Source organism: Miniopterus natalensis, chromosome 3 (assembly GCF_054644295.1).
Source record: "Miniopterus natalensis isolate mMinNat1 chromosome 3, mMinNat1.hap1, whole genome shotgun sequence".
Taxonomy (NCBI): Eukaryota; Metazoa; Chordata; class Mammalia; order Chiroptera; family Miniopteridae; genus Miniopterus; species Miniopterus natalensis.
Genome location: NC_142083.1, coordinates 93,342,949 through 93,362,991, shown reverse-complemented (window position 1 = coordinate 93,362,991; position 20,043 = coordinate 93,342,949). Strand labels below are relative to the sequence as shown.

General features: G+C 55.3%; 2 protein-coding genes and 1 non-coding gene across 5 annotated transcripts; 2 read left to right on the top strand and 1 right to left on the bottom strand.

The window, feature by feature from the left end:
• The first annotated feature begins 319 nt into the window (after nt 1–319).
• On the top strand, nt 320–5,998 carry ATP6V0C (ATPase H+ transporting V0 subunit c). The gene is made up of 3 exons (XM_016208019.2): nt 320–575; nt 4,928–5,111; nt 5,267–5,998. Exons 1-3 carry the CDS (start codon nt 494–496, stop codon nt 5,469–5,471), a joined length of 471 nt encoding a protein of 156 aa, XP_016063505.1. The 5' UTR covers nt 320–493; the 3' UTR covers nt 5,472–5,998.
• A 143-nt stretch (nt 5,999–6,141) lies between these two features.
• Nucleotides 6,142–19,641, top strand: AMDHD2 (amidohydrolase domain containing 2). 3 transcript variants are annotated; one of them, XM_016208017.2, is made up of 11 exons: nt 6,142–6,307; nt 6,409–6,545; nt 6,626–6,765; nt 14,022–14,076; nt 14,252–14,464; nt 14,553–14,641; nt 14,731–14,875; nt 14,949–15,056; nt 15,218–15,286; nt 16,138–16,239; nt 16,629–19,641. In XM_016208017.2, exons 1-11 carry the CDS (start codon nt 6,225–6,227, stop codon nt 16,715–16,717), a joined length of 1,230 nt encoding a protein of 409 aa, XP_016063503.2. In that variant the 5' UTR covers nt 6,142–6,224; the 3' UTR covers nt 16,718–19,641. The 3 variants fall into 3 exon arrangements, 2 of the variants coding, with proteins under 2 accessions (XP_016063503.2, XP_016063504.2); XM_016208018.2 differs by having other exon boundaries at nt 15,131–15,286; XR_015714276.1 differs by lacking the exon at nt 16,629–19,641 and having other exon boundaries at nt 15,195–15,286; nt 16,138–16,224.
• Nucleotides 11,684–11,817, bottom strand: LOC148093564 (small nucleolar RNA SNORA36 family). Its single transcript, XR_015714303.1, has one exon. It is a non-coding gene; the product is annotated as a small nucleolar RNA SNORA36 family (small nucleolar RNA).
• Nucleotides 19,642–20,043: the final 402 nt, after the last annotated feature.

Genomic DNA, 20,043 nt, shown 5'->3' with positions numbered 1-20,043 from the left:
GGCGCCACGCAGCCGCAGAGGAGGCGGGGCACCCCCACGCCCAGCCCCATATGATAATGTGTCGCGCCATCGCCCCGCCCGGCTGGGGGACCCCACGGGCGCGACGCCGCAGGGTCCGAGAGGTCGCAGCGCCCGCCAGCGCACCCTCGGAGGCCGAGGAGGGGCTGAAGGCCAGAGTCCCGGCCGGCGGGGCCGCGGCACCGTGCGGGGGCGTCAGCGGGCCGCTAAGTGTGCCGGGGCCGTGGCGCCCCCCACCGGCGCGAAGTGGTTCGGCCCGCACGGGGGGGGCGGGGCTCGGGTCATGTGACGCGGCCGCTGCGGCCATTTTGTTCTGCGGTGCTGGTATTTAGAGCGCAGCGGCTGACGGGCTGGTCGCCTTCGCAGCCGTCTGATCGCTCGCCTCGCGCTCGTTGCCCGCTGCCTGCCCGCCTCGCCCAGCCGGTTCTCGTCCCCGCCTCGGCCCGCTGAGCTCGCCCCCTCCCCACCCGCAGACATGTCCGAGGTCAAGAGCGGCGGTCCCGAGTATGCCTCCTTTTTCGCGGTCATGGGCGCCTCGGCCGCCATGGTCTTCAGCGGTGAGCGCCGCGGCAGGAGGGACCCGGGGGGCGCCGGGGCGCGTGGGGCTCGTGCCCACAGCTCGCCGGGGTTCGGTGTGTGACGTCACTCTGACGCAATCCCGAGCTGTTGGGGGTCCCGGGCCTCATGTGACCTCGGGCGAGGGTCGGGGCCCAGAAGACTGCTGGGGCTGTCGGGTGTCCAGTGCAGGGCATACGGGCTGGGCCAGGGTCCGAGTCCCAAGGGTCTCCCGTGGGTACACGGGCCGGCCTCCCTTCTCCCGGTCTGTGCCGGTGCGGGGGTGGGGCGGTGGCGCCGCTGCCATCTTAGCCGCGGGAGAGGTGGGAGGGAGGCTGAGGTGGGGGCGCGCCGTCCTGCGCCTGCTCCGAATCCGCCCCCCCAGTCCTGCGGGCAGGTGTGACATCACACCTCAGAAAGCTCCCCCGATTCGGGGCCCGCCCTGTCCATGGATTTGGGGAATCGGGTCCTGGCATTCCCCGCCGAGGTGCAAAGCTCTCGCCCTTCCCCCTCCCCCCCGTGCAGGTCAGGTGGGTCTGTACCCAGAGGAAGGTGCTTCCGGTTAGGGCTTGTCCCTGTTTCCCAATAGCCCTGTGTGGGTTTGTTGGGAAAACTGGGCCGAGAAGTTGGTCCTGAAAGCCAGCAGAGACCCAAGGATGGGAGTGTTGGGAATTGAGGTGGGGATCAGACAGGCCGAGGACCAAGGGAGTCTGGCCAGCATCAGCGCTGTGTTGTGTGGACGCTTGCTGAGATTCTGCTTTGGGGTAGGGGAGAGGGTCGCACAGAGCCTCAGCAATGAGGGGATTGGGCCTTTTTCCTTAGGATAGTTTTCTAGTTCAGGTCCCAATGAATGAAAATGAATGAATAAATAACCTTCCTTTCCATTAGGTCTAGTATTGGGAGGGGCTGCCCTAGGTAGGGAGAAAGGGGCCTTCTTTATGTCACCCTGCTTTTGAAGTTGGGTTTTGACAGTCCTTGGGTGTCGAATTTAGTGAAAATTGATCTACCTGGGAGAAAGATATTTGGACCAGGCTCAGGAATGTGTAACCCAGGGAGGTGAGTCTTGGCCCAGATGCAGCCCCCATGGACTGGTCTGGCCTGGTCTGGGTCTGGTTTTTGGCTTTGGTGACCACACCCTGCCCCGCCCTGCCTGGTGAATTGGGAGGCTCCCTATGCAAGTACTGGAGGGTTTGCACTCCAAACAGTCTCTGCTGACTGTAAACACTTGTGAGGTGGGGACATGGGGGGCTCTGCTCTCCTGGTGGCCTCCCTCTCCCTCAGCCTGCCTGCCAGTCACGAGCTGCTGAGTGAGCCCTGCCCTTCCCATCATGTGTGAGTAAGAGGTCATTTGTGGTGGGAGAAGTCTGAACTTCCCCTTCCCTCCTAGGCAGTGCTTGCTCTTTCCACATCTTCAGGGGCAGACTGCTTTCTAGGGCCTCCCATCAGGCTGTGTGCCCCCTCCCCCAGCCTTTTCTGTGCTTTGCCTCCAGGGATTCTGCTTTGCCTGGCCTCCTTGGGGTGCTGCTTGTGGCTCATTTATTCATTCAACAAGTCTTGATTGAGCTCCTGCTATGTGCCAAGCACTTGGAGACATCAGTGAACAAAACACGATGCCTGCGCACATGGGATTCTGGCTGTCACTGTTTGCTCCTGAAGCTGACTTTGCCTATTGAGCCCTTTATCTGTACCCAGCTCTTGGTCTCCCTCTAGTTACCATGTACATCTCTTCTCCTTCTAGAACTTACTTGGTACTTTCGGATGGAGCCAGACCAGCAGGTGTCCGAAAGTTACTGAGAACAGGATAGCAGTGGTCCAGGGCCTTTTTGTTTGTCCCAGGCTCCTGGGGATTGAGGCCATTCATTCCTGTTGGTGTGAATGCAGCTTCACTCCTGCTCCCTTCCCTACATGGGGCTTAATGTGGTTGACTTTTTATTTCATTTCTCCCTTTAAATATGTCTTTCTTTAAGGCTTGTCTTCATCTACCTCCTTGTGCCTGTGTGAACAAGCCCCTCAGTGCTCAGGCCTCAGGTGTTGCTGCCTGGCTGACTCCAAGCTCTGTCCCCAGCTCCTGGCCTAGATATCCCCTGGCCTGCCTAGTGCTTTGCTGATTGGTCTTACAACTGAAAGAGGCCCACTCACTCTCAGGCCTCCCCAATCTCCATCTCCCATTTCAGCTTCCCTTTTTTTCTTAACTTGTGACAAAAGTCCTGTCGATTCTTTCTTCATCATGTCCAGAAAGCTGTCACTTGTTCCTTTTCCATATTTTCTGTGACTTCCTCCCTGCTGGTGGGCACCCAGTGTTTGGTGCTGTGTTCCTGAAACTGCCATCTGATCGCAGTCTCCCTGTCTCCCATTGGATCCGGAGCCTCGTCGGGCTCGGCCTTCAGAGCTAGCACCCAGGGCTTTCTCACACACCTGCTGCTGCCCAGACAGACTGCTTTTCTCTCCTGATGGTCACCCCTGCTTCTTCCCTTTGTTTCTCTTGTTGCCACCCCAGCCTCAGCCACATGATCTCTCTGCTGCCCTCTGAGAGAAGGGCCCCAGCTCACTTCATGCCCCTTGCGGTGTCCCAATGCCTATGATGCTGAGTTCCCTGAAACAGTCCCCCACTCAGTGCCATGTGGCAGCCTGTGCTTTCCTCCTTGAGTAGTGAGCTGTGGCACTGGCCCCTCACACATATGTGACAGTCCAGTGTGCTGGGCCTGTAGTCGGAGCCCAAAGAATGCACTGCAACCAGCAGAGTCTTCATGAAGACAGAAACCCTGAGCTCCAGGCTGAAGCTGCTGAATGTCTAGGCAAGGCAGTGTTGAGGTGCCTCTGGGACCATGGGGAGGGGGTAGTGCAGGTCCCTCTGTCCCCACCCTTCCTTGCCTCTTCCTCTCCAGTAGCTCCCCATTCAGCACCATCTAGGCTAGCATCTCCATTCAGGCTGTTTGGAATCTTCCTATTCACTGTCACCCCTCCACTCATGTCACCTCTACGAAGCCCTTTTCCAGATCCCACCACTACCCTCCCCACTCTCCTGGAACATATCACTGTGCTGCATCTGTCTCCTCACTAAGTTTAGAGCCCTGGGAAGGCAGCACCCCTCTGAACTCACCCCTGCTCGGTAATGAGCAGAGTAGGTACTTTGTGGCCCAAATAGCTGAATAAAATGTGCAGAGGAATAGCCAGGATTGTCTTGGTCCCTTCCATATCCAACCCATGTTGTCCTCTGCTCAAAAAGCACGGTGGAGCCCTGGAGAGCAGGTGGCTGGAGTCAGAACAACTGCCTTGACCCTCTGTGGCTCTCTGTTCTGGGCAAAAGTTACTCTAGACTTCCAAGGCAGAGGAGGGGAACTTTCAGGAAGGCAGCATACCCTAGGAAGAGGGAGGAGGGCAGCATAAAGGAGACGGGCCTCTTAGAGCCCCTCCCCCCACTGCCGCCCATTACTGGAGGTTTCCGGCAGAAGCTAGGCTTCTGGGAGGTTTGCTGAGGCCTCACAGTTGGGTTGGGTGATGGCTCCACAGCCCCCTTGTCTTCCTGTGCCCTGTCTTCTCCTTGGCTCCCCCTTTTTCTTCTCTGGTTTAAGAGGACTCTCCAAACTCAAGAGTCTAGGTCTCCTGAGTAGCTGAGGGTGTGCTCGCCCCATCAACACAGATGCCAGCCCTCCCAGCAGTGTGTCCCAGGGCTGGGAGTGGTGGGGAGTTTGGTGGGCAGGTTGGGGAGTTAGGGAAATTGGCCTGAGAGAACTGAACCAGGCTGCTTCCCCTGACCCACAATGGTTAGACCCAGTGTGCAGTTCGGGTCTTCCAGCTTGTCCCTGGGCATAGCCCCAAGGCCAGCAGGCTGACCCTGGCCTAACATCTGTGCTGCTGATGGGCAATCATTTCATGCTTTTCCAGGCCTAATGTGGCCTGAGTGCCTGGGACTCTAGGTGGGACAAAAGGTGTTCGGATTCTCCAGCAAGGCACCAGGGGCTCAGCTGCCTGTTTCCCTGTGTGACTGCTGCCAGCCTGTTACAGCTCCACCTTTTAGGTTGGGGGCAGCTGAGCTGAACTCCTTGGGAGTATGGGAGTATAGTAGGATTGGGGAATGCTGGTGAGCACGGTTGGGGGTTTCCTAGCAGAGCAGGAGCCCAGAGAGACCACACAGCCATAAGGACCTCTGGTAGAAGAAAGGAACAGTTACTTGGGTTCCTTGCGTGCTCAGCTATGACCATTTCCCCTGAGGGCCACCACCTGCCCCTGACTGAGTGCCACCTTCATCTCCCCCTTGCTTGTGATAATGGGGTGGCCCTCAACTGTGTCAGAGCTACCCCCAAGGTTCTGGCTCCAGATGCTCTGGATTCACTTTGCCTCCCCTCCCCAACAGCCCTGGGTGCTGCCTATGGTACAGCGAAGAGTGGCACCGGCATTGCGGCCATGTCGGTCATGCGGCCAGAGCTGATCATGAAGTCCATCATCCCAGTGGTCATGGCTGGCATTATTGCCATCTATGGCCTGGTTGTGGCAGTCCTTATCGCTAACTCTCTCAGTGAAGGCATCAGTCTCTACAGGTGAGTGCTGGGTTCTTCTCACCACACCCGCCCTGCCCTGGGTCAGGCCACTGCACAGGTCTGAGGGCTGGGGAGTGGGCATTTGGTTAGTGGCCTGTGCCCACCATCTTTTCCAGCAGGCAGCTAATGTCTCTCCTGTGTCCTCTCTCCCCCAGGAGTTTCCTCCAACTGGGCGCTGGCCTGAGTGTGGGCCTCAGTGGGCTGGCAGCTGGCTTTGCTATTGGCATCGTGGGTGACGCCGGCGTGCGGGGCACTGCCCAGCAGCCCCGACTATTCGTGGGCATGATCTTGATCCTCATCTTCGCAGAGGTGCTGGGTCTCTACGGTCTCATCGTCGCCCTCATCCTCTCCACAAAGTAGCCCCTCTCCACGCCCACCAGCCACAGAATATGATGTAAAGACCATCCCCTCCTCATTCCAGAATGAACAGCCTGACACACATGCTCGGGGCAGTTGCCCCCCCCCCCCCAAGTAGTTGGTCTTGTAAATGCGCAGTGTCCTAGTGCCCATCGTGTGTTGCCCCCACCCGCCCCGTGCCGTGGACATCTGGGCCCACTCATCACCCATCCAGGCCCCCCAACCAGTGAGGATGCTGGCTTCTGGCCACCCCACCCATTTACCTGCCCTAGAGTGCTCTGTGTATAAGGGTGAATTCGAGATGTCATTTTCACTGGATGTTTATTTATAAAGATTTGACCTGTTCGCACGTCTGTGGAGCAGCCCTCCCGTCTCCCAACTATAGTAATCTTAGAGTGTCGCTTTGTGGGGTTACCGTGTGCCCTGAGACTTTGTATGGAACCACCGTCCTCCAGCCTTGGCTGCGGGATCGTGAGCTGGGCCTCCGAGGCCTGGAGACGTGTCCAATAAAATTCTCGGATGTGACTGGACGTCTGTGTGCAGCGCCTGTGTGGGCTCGGGGGAAGGGGCGGGCTCTTAGGTCTCAGTGAGGACGGTGGGGGTGTGGTCATGTGGACGCCTGGGTCACGTGGGCACGCTGATCACGTGGCGCCGCCTTAGTCAGCTGAGGGTCATGTGGGCAGGGCCGTGCTCTATGCAAGGCTAGGGCTGCGGGGCTTCCGGCTCCCGCAGCTCAACTCCCGTAAGCAGCTCAAGATGCGCAAAGGGAAAGGCTCTGCGCGGGCCCCGGTGCTCCAGTTCACCAACTGCCGCATCCTGCGGGGCCAGAGGCTGCTCAGGTGATGTGTGGGGCCGGTGGGTGCGGGCCTGGCAATGGTGGACGCTGTTTGGGGGCAGGGCGCTGGGCCGGTGACCCGAGCCCCTACCCGTCTGTCTGCAGGGAGGATCTGTGGGTGCGCGAGGGCCGCATTCTGGACCCAGAGAAGCTGTTCTTTGAGGAGCGGGTCGTGGCCGACCAACAGCGGGACTGCAGGGGCTGCATCCTGGCGCCCGGCTTCATTGATGTGCAGATCAATGGTGTGGTCTAGGGCCTGGGTGTGGAGACCGAGGGGAGGAGCTCTGAGCACAGTGCGACCCCCTCTTTTCTGTGGCCACAGGTGGGTTTGGCATTGACTTCTCTCAGGCCACAGAGGATGTGGGTTCGGGAGTCGCCCTGGTGGCCCAGAGGATCCTGTCGCACGGAGTCACCTCCTTCTGTCCCACCTTAGTCACCTCGCCACCCGAGGTTTATCACAAGGTGAGGTCAGGCTCCGGGCCTCAAGCAAAGAGGGCTGGAGAAGTAGCCAGCTTCTTAATTTTCAGATCTCATCTCCTCTCCCCACAAATTCCTCTGGGCACTTGGGTCTAACCTTACCTGCTAAACTTCCTCCACCTGGTCCTGGGGTCCTGTGTCTGGGCTTTCTCAAATTCAGGTGTCCCTCTGCCTGCTTCCTGGTCTGACTGCTTCTGCAACTGTCCTCACAGGCCTCCACATTTGCTGCCTCACACCCTCACCTGCCACGAATCCTCCCACCCTGCAACCTGGCCACCTCCAGGCTCCGGAAACTGCCTCCTGGACCAAGGCCACTAGGGACTTAGCCCCGTCCCAGTGCCCACCAGTGAGGCTTAGTAACTGTTACCCTAGTCTCCTGAGGAGTGTATAGGGCTCAGCCAGCACTCACACCCCTCTTCCACCCTTATCTGCAGGATAAACCACCCTCCCAAACATTCCCTGCCTGCTTGCCAAGGACAGTCTGGAGATTCCCTGTCTGCCTACAACATTCCAGGCAGTTGCTCTCCTGCCCCCCCCCCCCCCCCCAGCCCTCTGCCTTGCTATGTCTGCTACACCAGCTGGTTCACACGTTTCCCCATCTATCTGCACATACGTTTGCCCATTATGATACAGACTGTGAGATCTTTCTCCTTAGGGGAAGGAGTTGCTGGCCAGTAGGACTTTCACATTTTTTTTCCCTAGCACTCATCACCCTCTTTAAATGCTCACAGGATAAAGGACCTTGAGAAGCAGAGAATAAACTGGTTTATGGTGGAAATTGTGGAGGGGTTTGAATATGAAAAGTTTAATACAGGTGTCATCTTAGAAACTGCAGGACTGCTCACTTGGGTATCTCCCCTGCCCCCACTCCCATCCACCAGACCTTTTTCCGTGGCCCATTCACACTGCGCAGAACTGGATTGCCAATTTGTCAGAGTTACCCAGGTTCTTTGTCATCATATTCTGGTCCATTGAGACCACCTGCTCTTTTTCTGGGATCTCCTCCAGCCTTGTCCTTTGCTGTATCCTTCCAGGAGGAAGTTTGGCTTGCATTGCTCTCTGCTTTAGGTCCATTTCTCTGAGGCAAAATCAGGCACCTCCTTAGGGTGGCAGCCATGCCATTGCCTCTCGCCCTATGTGCCCTTTACACTGTGACCTTTCCCCGTTTTCCTCCCTTGCAGGCACCTCATTCCCTTTATCTCCAGACTATCCTTTATTCTGTTCTCTCTCCTTAGTGCTCTCTCACTTTCCCTCTTTTTTTTTTTTAATCCTCACCTGGGGATATTTTTTTCCATTGTTTTTCAGAACGAGTGGAAGGGGAGAGGGAGAGGGAGGGAGGGAGAGAGAGAGAGAAAGAGAGAGAGAGAGACATCCATATAAGAGTGACACATCAATTGGTTGCCTCCCATATGAGCCCTGACCGAGACCAGGGATGGAGCCTACAACCAAGGTATGTGCCCTTGGCCAGAACCTAACCCAGGACCCTTCAGTCCATGGGCTGATGTTCTAAGCACTGAGCCAAACCGGCTAGGGCTTGTTTTCACTCTTAAAATTCTGTTCTGGAGCCCGGCCAGCGTGGCTCAGTGGTTGAGTATCAGCCTATGAACCAGGAGGTTATGGTTCGATTTCCCGTCAGGGCACAGGCCTGGGTTGTTGGCTGGATCCCCAGTAGGGGGCGTGCAGGAGGCAGCCAATCAATGCCTCTCCCTCATCATTGATGTTTCTATCTCTCCCTCCCTCTCCCTTCCTCTCTCTGAAATCAATAAAAGTATACTTAAAAAAAATATTTTGGAAAAGCTCATCCATTGTCTTTAATCTTTAGTGAACTTACGTATGTCACATGGCTTATTAGGGAAAATAGCAGCCCTTTGCCCCCCCTCTCACATCTCACTGAGGAACAATCACTTTCAACTCAGTTAACCCTTTGGAATTTACCCTTATATCTCTCAAAATATGCTGGTACTCCTGCTTGGCTTTTCAGTTTAGACCAGTATACATTTGCTTTCCATCAGGAAAGATAAGGATTGGCTCTCTTTGGTCTCTTGAACCCTCTCTTAGGCTCTTTTATCCCCTTACCCTCTCCAGGTAGTTTCTTGTAATTTTTGTTAGACTGTGTAAAGAGGGCTTGTAGCTCATTTACATTTTCTTACCTGTCATCTTTGTTTGCCTTGGAGTGAATACTCTCTGTTTGCATAGTTTTTGTTTGTTTCTTTAATCCTCGAGGACATTTTCAGTGATTTTTTTTTTTTTTTTTTTTTTTTTTAGAGAGAGGGGAATGGAGGAGAGAGAGAAACAGCAATTGGTTGCTTCCTGTAGGCGCCAAGCCGGGTGCCTAACATGCAGCCTAGGTGTGCGCGCTGCCCGGGATTCTAGGCTGCCTGTCGGTGTACAGACTGCTCCCCGGGATTCTAGGCTGCCTGTCGGTGTACAGACTGCTCCCCGGGATTCTAGGCTGCCTGTCGGTGTACAGACTGCTCCCCGGGATTCTAGGCTGCCTGTCGGTGTACAGACTGCTCCCCGGGATTCTAGGCTGCCTGTCGGTGTACAGACTGCTCCCCGGGATTCTAGGCTGCCTGTCGGTGTACAGACTGCTCCCCGGGATTCTAGGCTGCCTGTCGGTGTACAGACTGCTCCCCGGGATTCTAGGCTGCCTGTCGGTGTACAGACTGCTCCCCGGGATTCTAGGCTGCCTGTCGGTGTACAGACTGCTCCCCGGGATTCTAGGCTGCCTGTCGGTGTACAGACTGCTCCCCGGGATTCTAGGCTGCCTGTCGGTGTACAGACTGCTCCCCGGGATTCTAGGCTGCCTGTCGGTGTACAGACTGCTCCCCGGGATTCTAGGCTGCCTGTCGGTGTACAGACTACTCCAGCCAGCTGAGCCGCACCAGCCAGAGCTGCCTAGGTTTTAATCTGCTGATTCAATTCCAGGCTTTCTGCCAGTGTCTCTGTCTCCTTTGCGGTTACATATGTATTTTTTAATCCTTATCTGAGGGTATTTTTTCCATTGCTTTTCAGAGAGTGGGGAGGGAGAGAGAGAGAGAGAGAAACATCAATGTGAGAGAGACACATTGATCGGTTGCCTCCTGCACGAGCCCCAGCCAGGGCCAGGGATCGAGCCTGCAACCGAGGCATGTGCCCTTGGCCGGAATCGAACCTGGGACCCTTCAATCCGCAGGCAGATGCTCTAGCCACTGGGAAAACCAGCTAGGACTCCTTTTGGGATATTTAGACAGACCAAGGGTTTCATCTGTTTTGTCTTCCTGTGGAAGCCTTTGGGACCTACTGTTCCAGCACTGGCTGCTGGCCTCACTGGGCCGAGCAGTCCTGGGAGTCCTGGAGGGGATCCCCTGGGCTTTTTTTGCTGGATCCTTCTGTCCAGTATCCTGTGTCTTCCTCTTTCCTGGTTTACTCCTTTGTTTGACTTCTGGAGAGAGGGGTCATGAGAGGTAAAGGTTTTGAGATCCCAAAGGTCTGAAAATGTCTTTGTTCTCTGTGTTGATGGTTTGGCTAGGTTGGAATTCTAGTGAGGAGCCATTTTTCTCTAGAATTTTAAAGGATGCGTACTTTGGTTGCAGGCTTGATCCCCAGCCCGGTGTCAGGTGCTTGAGGGAGGCAACCAATTGATGTGTCTCTTTCACATTGGTGTTTCTCTCTCTCTCTCTCTCTCTTTCTCTCTCCCCCTTCCACTTTCTCTGAAAAGCAATGGAAAAAATATCCTTGAGTGAGGATTAAAAATAAACAAAATTAAAAAAGAATCAACCAATGAATGCATAAATAAGTGGAACAGCAAATGGATGTTTCTCCCTTCCTCCCCTTCTCTCTCTCTAAAAATCAATCATTAAAAATTAAAAAATAAGTAAAGTGAGAGGCAAATACGGATTTATTTGAGATCAAAGAGTAGCTACTTGGGAAGCACTGATTCAGGCAGCAGTCTAAATAATGTCCTGATTTGGAGACAAGGGCAATGGGTATTTATGAGAAGGGGAAGGGTAATAATTACATCAATAGAAGGAAGGCATTTTTATTGGTGTAGATAATATAACTGATGTAAATTTTCTTTTTGTTACCAATTATTTTTTTTTTTAGAGAGAGAGGATGAGAGAGAGAGAAACATCAATCAGTTGCCTCCTGCATGCACCCTGACCAGGGATTGAACCTGCAGCCTGGGAATGTGCCCTGATCAGGAATTGAACCCGCCACTTTTTGGTTTATAGGATGACACTCCAACCAGTTGAGCCACACGGGCCAGGGCAAAAGTGATAATTCTAAATAATGTTTTTAATCTTCAGTCCAGTAGTCATAACAACTGCTTTCTTGTTATCTTTGCAATCAGTTTTTTGGGAGACAGTGTTGCTTAAGCCCAGTCCAAAGGTTACTTTTCCCTGTTTTATTTATTTAATTTTTTAAAAAGTATGTTTTTTTGTTTATTGATTTCAAAGAGAGGAAAGGAGAGGGAGAGAGATAGAAACATCAACGATAAGAGAGTCATTGATCAGCTGCCTCCTGCACGCCCCCTGCTGGGGATCGAGCCCGCAACCCAGGCATGTGCCCTGGTCGGGAATCAAACCTCGATCTCCTGGATCCTAGGTCGATGCTCAACTGCTGAGCCACGCCAGCTGGGCTGTTTTGCCCTGTTTTAACATTTCAGAGATGTGAGGTATAAGATATGCAAGGGAATTCATCGGGCATGGCAGCTCTGACTCCATCTTACAGTGACATTTATTATATTTTTGGCACTTTAATGTGGAAGTGCTTGCTTTCCTCCCAGAATGTTCCTTTTTTCCAACATTCCATTCTTTTTCTTTTTTTAAAAAAAGTTTAATTATTAGCATGAACTTTACCATTTCCTTTATGCTGTGTAATGTCAGTTTTATTTCATTTATTTATTCGTTCATTCATTCATTTTTGTAGGCTGGGAGGTAAATGAATAGAGCAGTGATTTCTATTCAGTCACCTCCCATGGCCTATGTTTCAATGTCCCAAAGTTTAATTAAAAGAACAGGGAAGTTGCCCTGAACTGAACTCAACACTTTGGAACTAACATTCCATTCTTGTTTGTTGTTGTTTTGTTTTTGTGTTTCGTTTTAAAGAATAATTTGATTTTTAGGGAGAGAGGAAGGGAGAAGAGAGAAACATCAATGTGAGAGCTTAACATCGATTGGCTGCCTCCTGTCCGCCCCCCGCTGGGAGTTGAGCCTGCAACCCAGGCATGTGCCCTGCCCAGGAACTGAACCGGTGCCCTCCTGGTGCACTGGATGATGCTCCATCCAACTGAGCCACACCAGCCAGCGCTAACATCCCATTTTTATTTCATGGGTACAAGACTTGTTCTCACAAGTTCTCCTCTCCTTGGGTTTTTGTTCCCTGGCCAGTTGTGTCCTGTCATTTGTTACACTTTCTTTGTGTCCTTTCAGAGGCTTTCCCAAGCTGGTACGCCTTGGTCATCTGCTCTGATTGAGAACATACCAGCCAGCCACCAGGGGCACCCAGCCTGGGGACACTCTTAGGTTGAGATCCCTGAGTTCTTTCTTCTGGGGTGGTCAAATCCCCAGAGAAGAGTCTTGTTCTGTTCAGAGGAAACAGTCCTGACTGGTGACATTAAAAATGTCAGGGAGCCCAGCTGGACGTGGCTCAGCAGTTGAGCATTGACCTAGGATCCAGGAGATCCCAGTTTGATTCCTGGTCAGGGCACATTCCCCAGGTGTGGGCTCGATCCCCAGTCTGGGGTGTGCAGGAGGCAGCCGATCAGTGACTCTCATCGTTGACGTTTCTTTCTCTCTCTCTCCCTATCCCTTGCTCCCTCTGAAATCAATAAAGATATGTTTTTTAAAAAAATGTCAGGGAGCATTAAAAATATATAAACTTCAGGCCCTGTCCGAGTAACTCAGTTGGTTAGAGCATTGTCCTGATATGCCACGGTTACAGGTTCAATCCCTGGTCAGGGCACATACAAGAGTCAACCAATGTGTAAATAAGTGGAGCAACAAATCAATGTTTCTCTCATTCATTCTTTCTTTCTCTGTTCCTCCCTCCCTCCCTTCTTCTCTCTCTAAAATCAACTGAATATATATGTGTGTGTGTGTGTGTGTGTGTGTATATGTATGTGTGTATATATATATATATATATATAAATTTCATATAATTGCCCCATTTTCTGCTTCTACCTACCTGTCTGGTTTACTTTCCAGGCACCTGGCAGGGCACACTCCAGGACCCAGCTGCCCTTTAATGAGGCTCCTGCTGTTGGTCCCTCACTTCTCAAGGTGCCAGGTGTTGCCAGGTCCTGAGCTCATGGAGGCTTTGCGGCCTTGTTTCCTTCCTTTCCCCACTGTGCACAGCTGCCCACATCTGCCCAGCACCTACTTGTCTGTCTCCCAAGTCAGCCTGCCCTTCCCCAGTCCACTCTGTCACACTGGGTTTAAGCCTCTTAAAAATCTCTGTACACCCTGGCTGGTGTGGCTCAGTGGTTAGAGCATTGGCCCGCACACCGGAGCTTTGAGGGTTCAATTCCCGGTTAAGGGCACGTACCTGGGTTGCAAGGTTCAACCCCTGGCCCCTGTTAGGGTGTGTGCGGGAGGCAACCAGTCAGTGTCTCTCTCTCACATCAATGTTTCTCTCTCTCTCCGTCCCTTTCACTCTCTAAAAATAAATGGAAAAAATATCCCCGGGTGAGGATTCCCTACCTTGAAGGAGAGGTGGGCTGGGATGCCTGCCTGCCTCCCCACCTCCAAGATACTACATCGTGTGAGCACCTGTCACACACAAGTGACCTTCCCAACTGTCCCGCTCCAGGCCCAGCATGGCTGAGCTGGCAGTGCCTGTGACCCTGCTTCTGCCCCTTGCTCTGCCTGGACTGCACGTACTCCTGCCTCTTGCCCTCAGGGAGGCAGCCTGGGTCCGAGCCCTTGGGCATGCTGCTGGGCCTTGGGCCATCTTGAGGACCAGGGCAGGTGGAGCTGACCCCTGCCGGGGGAATCTCCTTATCTCTTGGTCCTCACAGGCAGGCAGGCAGGTCTTACATCCAGGGCCTGTCATTTCTTGGTGCTTCTGACCTTGTGTCCTGCTGGTTTTGAGTGCCATGCTTTCCCTGCCCATGGTTGGGAGCCTTCGACCATCTTCTAATACCTGATGGAAGGCCAGTGGGCACTAGACTGGGCCCCGAACTATGACCTTGGCTGGGCTTTAATGTCTGGGTGCTGGGCCATGGGGGTGGCAGGGCTTTAACAGCTGGTTCCCCCCAGGTCCTTCCTCAGATCCCCGTGAAGAGTGGTGGTCCCCATGGGGCAGGGGTCCTCGGTGAGTGGCTGACTCTTCTCCTCGCCCCCACCCTGGGAGGCTCCTTTGGGACCTGTTGGCAGCCCCTACACCTCTGGATACCCAAATGGGGTGGGAGGGTGGGCAGGCAAGAGGGGCCAGGGCAGGGGCTGCAGGGTGGGAGGCCTGCTGGATCCATCCGTTCCCCTCCTACCAGGTGTGCACCTGGAAGGCCCCTTTATCAGCCGTGAGAAGCGGGGTGCACACCCTGAGGCCCACCTGCGCTCTTTTGAGGCCAACGCCTTCCACGATGTTTTGGCTACCTACGGGCCCCTGGACAACGTTCGCATTGTGACGCTGGCTCCTGAGCTGAGCCGTAGCCATGAAGTGATCCGGGCGCTGACGGCTCGTGGCATCTGTGTGTCCCTAGGTGAGGGGGGAGTGTCCCCACCTGAGGGGGCAGGCCCACCGGGGACTCCTGGGCTGGGTGTGGAATCTGAGCCCAGCTCCCTCTGCAGGGCACTCTGTGGCCGACCTGCAGGTGGCCGAGGAAGCCGTGCAGTGTGGAGCGGCCTTCATCACCCACCTCTTCAACGCCATGCTGCCTGTGAGTGCTGCCCCGGCTCCCGGGCGGGGGGCGGGCGGGCTCGGGGGCTCCTGCTGCGGCTCAGCTTTCTCCCTCCTGGCCCTGCCCAGTTCCACCACCGAGACCCAGGCATCGTGGGGCTCCTGACCAGTGACCGGCTGCCCCCAGGCCGCCACATCTACTATGGGATGATTTCCGATGGCATGCACACCAACCCCGCCGCCCTGCGCATTGCCCACCGGGCCCATCCCCAGGGTGAGCGGCTGGGCAAGGTGGGGGCAGGTAGGAGGACCAGGTGGGGCAGGTCCTAAAGCCCCTTCATCCCCAGGGCTGGTGTTGGTCACTGATGCTGTCCCTGCCCTGGGCTTGGGCAATGGCCGTCACACGCTGGGCCAGCAGGAAGTGGAGGTGGATGGGCTGACGGCCTGTGTGGCAGGTGAGTGAACCTTGTCCCCACTAGCTGCCCACATTAGAACCCCTCAGCCCCTCTGGTGGGATGCAAGAACCTAGGTGTCCCCTGCCAACCCACACCCCATCCACTGTGCCTGGTGGCCCCCGCCCTCCACCTCCCCAGAGCCTGCCCTCTCTGCTCTCAAGGCACCAAGACACTGAGCGGCAGCATAGCCCCGATGGACTTCTGCGTTCGGCATTTCCTACAGGCGACAGGTCAGTGAGGCTGGTGTGTGCACATGCAGAGGGTGGAGACTGCGCCTGAGAGAGGCTGGGCATCCCTTGTCTGTCATGTCTAGTGGGGTTCCTCAGAGAAGTGCACTAGTAATGTGGCCAAGGTCCCACCCGTAGGGAGGGGGGCAGAGGTGAGAGAGCAGGCAGATGGCTGGAACCCAGGGTGACAGACACCCAAGCTGTGGCACCCAAGAGAAGAGTCTTTGCCCCACATGAAGGCAGGGCCTTGGCCAGGGGCTGTGGGATCATAGGACTTGGCAGGTACAGAGCCGGGGTGAGATGAAGGCCAGAGTACCAGTCTAGGCTCTGGGGTCAGGCCATGTGCTCCAGGGGAGGTGGGCAGGGTTATCTGGCAGACGCTGTGTTTGGCCAGGCCACATGGGGTTCTTTGCAGCACCCAGGTAGGCTGCTGTGGGCTCTGGGTCACCAGGGTCCAAGGTGCTGTTTAGAGCAGCAAGGAGACAGGCTGGGAGGCAAGAGACAGCTGTGACCTGGTGTAGGGGATGATGCAGGAGATGGAATTGGGTTTGGTTATTTTACTTCTTGATGGGGGGCAGGGGCAGAGCACCAAGTCCCAAGAAGCCTCATGGATGCCCAGGGTACTGCTTTCTTGTGGGGTACTCTTCCTGGGACCCAGGAGGAGGAGGGTCCCTGCAGGGCAGGGCCGGGATGGGTGAGTGGCTGGGAAGGATGGGATTGAGGACCTTGTCAGCCTGCTGCAGAGTCCTGGGATGTATCCTGCCCCTGCTCCCCGCCCCATCCCTAGGACTTGCAGCTCCAGGGCCGGTGGGGGGGGGGGGAAGGATGGTCACCCAGCTGTGTCTCCTGAGCAGGCTGCAGTGTGGAGTCTGCCCTGGAGGCTGCGTCATTGCACCCTGCCCAGCTGCTGGGACTGGAGAAGCGAAAAGGAACCCTGGACTTTGGGGCTGATGCAGGTCAGGGTCCAATGTGGGGTGGCCCAGGCAGCCTGAAGATTCAGGAGTTCTTGGGAGGCCTGGGACAGGGACAGGGCGGGCAAAAGTGTGGAATCTTCCCTCGGTCCAGGCAGCCTTACCCAGTCACCAGCCTTGGTCTGGCCCCCATATCCCATCAGGCCAAGCTTTCTGGCATCTGAGACAAGGTCAGGCAAGGGGCTCGCTGGGACCTTTATCCCTTGTCTCCCTACTGCCGGGAGTCTTGGTTCCAGAGCCTCAGTCAGTCTATGCTGGGTCGGGGCATCCTACACAAGTTGTGTCCCAGGCCTTGGTTTCCCCACCAGCCTTGGACTGGGGGTAGGAGGGCAGCCCCACCCCTGCCTCCTTCTCACAGTCCACCTTTGACCCAGACTTCGTGATGCTCGACGACTCCCTCCATGTTCAGGCCACCTACATCTCAGGCGAGTTGGTGTGGCAGGCGGAGGAGGCCAGGCAGTGACCTAGGACCACAACTGGAAAGAACACCCAGTCTCAGCTGGACACTGTCAGTACTGGGCTATCGAGGAGCTGGTCTCCGGGGAGTGAGTGGGAGCCCTGCCCCAGGTGAATGGCCTTGGCCCTGGAGGCAGCTGGCTTGGATAAACTCTGTACCCCACAGGGACTTGCCTGGTCTCTGAGTTTTGCTTCAAAGTGGGCTTCTTGCTGTTTCCCCTGTCACCCTAATATCCCTCCAGGGGGTGGAGTGGTGGGGTTGTGGCTTAGGTTTGGGAGTGACTGGACTCTAGCTCAGCCCAGCCTTGAGAGGAGGCTTCGTGGGGTCCAGTGGAGGTGACAAAAGGACGCTTTTCTGTTAGAAGGATGTGTTTGAGGCCTGCAGGCCTGCAGGAGTTTGCCTGTTGTGGGAGTTGAGGGAAAGGGTACATCTTGGAATTCTGAACAGGAGGGCATTGATCTTAGAGACAAATTAAGAAATGGGTCTCAGGTGGGCACTGTAGAGGTTTGGGAGGCCAGGTGTACGTGTGCATCCTGTGTCTCTCTCTGCATCCGAGCTGTACAGGGCCTGGGCACATTACCCAGCACTTCTCTCTGACCTTCAGAGGAGTCACACTGGCCTCAGGACCCCAGGTTTCCTGGCTCTGATTGCAGGAGGCAGTGGTTGAAGGGACCCCTCAGCTGACCGTGGCCACCGCTCCCTGGCCTGCCTGACCGGACCAGCCCTCATCCCACCATCATTAGCCCTCAGGATCATCCAGGCTCTGATTCTTTTGGTATCTTTTCTGAACAACCCCATCTCCTGACCCAACTCCCAGGAGGGCGTGGTGAGCCATCCTGTATTTTGGTGTTTGCACAGCTATGGGTAACCCCCTGTCTGGTGGTGGTGGGCAGTTTGTGGTTATCAGTGTCCTGTGCCCTGTAACTGGACCCCACCTTCCAAGTCTCCTCAGCCCTGGCCAAGTTTCCTGGGAGAGGGCACATGAGTTCAGCTAATAGGTTAGAAGCTGAGCAGCAGTTGTCAGTGCTCTCCTGGTACTGGGCCTCCTCCTGGTGATCTGTGGGTGTTCACTTGCTCCGTTTGCCTGACAAAAATCCAAAGGGGTGTCCTGTTTCTCATCTAGGGCACTGGGTCCCAGAGCTGGTGCGTATCAGGGCCAGCTTTTGGCCTGGCCAACCCTGAGAGCCTTCCTTAGACCTGTCACCAAGGCCTCTCTGGGTGGAGACTCGTGGAGGGACTGGTTGAGATGGTGGCCAGCTAGGTGACACCAGAGATGACAGGAGCCAGCATTGGCTGGGAAGAAAGAGCACTTCAGGCAAAGGGAACTACCCTACAAAGGCCAGAGACACACAGTCTTAGTGTGTTGGAAGAATGGAACCAATGGCCGTTGGGGCTGGGGAGTGGCCAAGGGATGGGGGCCCAGAGCTGGGCCCTGCAGCTGCAGCAGTTCTGATTTTATTTGAAGGGTGGGGGCAGTGGCTGGAGCATTTTTTTTATTGTGGTTAAAATACATGTAACAATCACATTTAAGGGTACAGGCTGTTGGCATTAAGCATACTCACGTTGTGCAATTGCCGCCACCACCTCCGGAACACTTTCATTACCCCAGAGGGAAATTGCGCGCATTAAACTAACCCGATCCCCGCCCCCAGCCTGGCGCCCACCTGTCCACTCTGTTTCTGAGTCTGAGACTGCCACTTTAAGCGCACCTTTGAGTAGCTGTGGGGGTGGCAAGGAGACCCTCAGGGGCGGGCTGGCTGTCAGGTGGCAGTGGGGCCAGAAACAAGTGAAATGGGGGACAGGCTTGCCCTAGTTCGGGTGTGGACTGGGGCACAGGGGAGGTGATGCTAAGTGTGCGCCTGACTCACTGGTGAGTGGGGGTGACTCACTGAGATGGAGAGGCTGAGGTGGGAACCCTGGGGAGGTGACCCAGCTTCTTCTCGGCATCTCCCTGGCTTGTTTAATGTGAATGTATGTATGTCGAGGGCGCAGTGTTGATCAGAGCCTGGCGCAGGCTGCCCCCACATCTCCATACGCCCAGTTGGGAGGGAGGGCCACCTGACTGCCAGGTCTGGGAGCCCAGAAGCTTCCACTTGGCGCACATAGACTGGGCCAATCGCTCATGGGCCTCAGCGTTGGCGGGGTTCCTTCTGAAGCCCTGGGCTCTACATGAGGATGACAGGGACACTGGGAGAAGATGCACTCAGGGCAGGACGCTCATTGGCTGAGAGGCTGTGAGTGGTCCAGGCCAGAGAAGGCAGTTTGAGAGTGGGGCATCGACGGTATCAACCACTGGGAGAGTTTGACAGTGGCCGCTCCCCGGAATGGGCCAGGCCTGAGCAGCAGGGCTTTCACAGCGAATCTGGAGGTGGCTGTTAGGCATGAGCAGAGCAGGAAGGTAGCCAGAGCAGAGGGTCACCAGGGCAGAGAGCACCAGGTGCCTAGCAGTGGGCAAAACTATAAGGCCTTGCATGCCAGTCTCTTAAGCATTAAACCCCTATAGATGACATCTGAGGCCTCAGTTGGGTTTCAGTTCCAGCCCCAAAGAAGCAGCAAGGCCAGGCGGGGTAAGGCCATGGCTGACAACAGAACCAGCTGCGATGACTAGTTACCCTCTGCCCTGGCGCTGATCAATCAGTGGAGATCTCAACCTTGAGGAGACACATTTGGAAAACTGATGACTATTCTATTGAGATCCTTCCCTGAGACCTCCAGATAGAAGCCCCCAGGACTGAGGACCCAGTGCAGTTCTCTGCAGCATGCCCGAGCCTTTCCTCACCCCTTTCCCCAGGGGTGTTATCCTGGCCTCCCTCTTTCTCCTAAGCTCTGAGGGCCCTTCTTTTGCCTCTGTAACTTGTTTCCTGAGCCCATTTCTTCTAATGGCTCACTTCTACCTCTGAGACTTTCTAAATAAACTATCTTATAGTTTGCATCTTGACTGAATTCTTTCTTAGCCAAAACTCAAGGTTGCTGAATCCATGTCCAATCTGATTTGCCTGGTCTAACACCTGGTACCATTTTGCCACCAAAAATTCCAGTCCAGCCTGTTCCACTGTGCCCTGGGCTGGGAGCCCCTGGTGGAGCACCTGCTCTACAGGGACCCAAAGGTCCAAGATGGGATGCAACCTGCCCATACTCACCCTAGAAGGGGCTCCTTCTTGAGGGGCGGGCTCTGCAGAGCCAACCGGGATCCCCAAAGGGAGGCATGCACGTGGCAAAGCAGTAGGGGTGAGGTAATCCTCTGAACTAGCAAAAGGGTGGACCTGAAGCCAGGTGCCCAACAGGACCGAGTAAGGAGTGCTGTGGAGACCGAAGCCCAACACCCCGCGCAG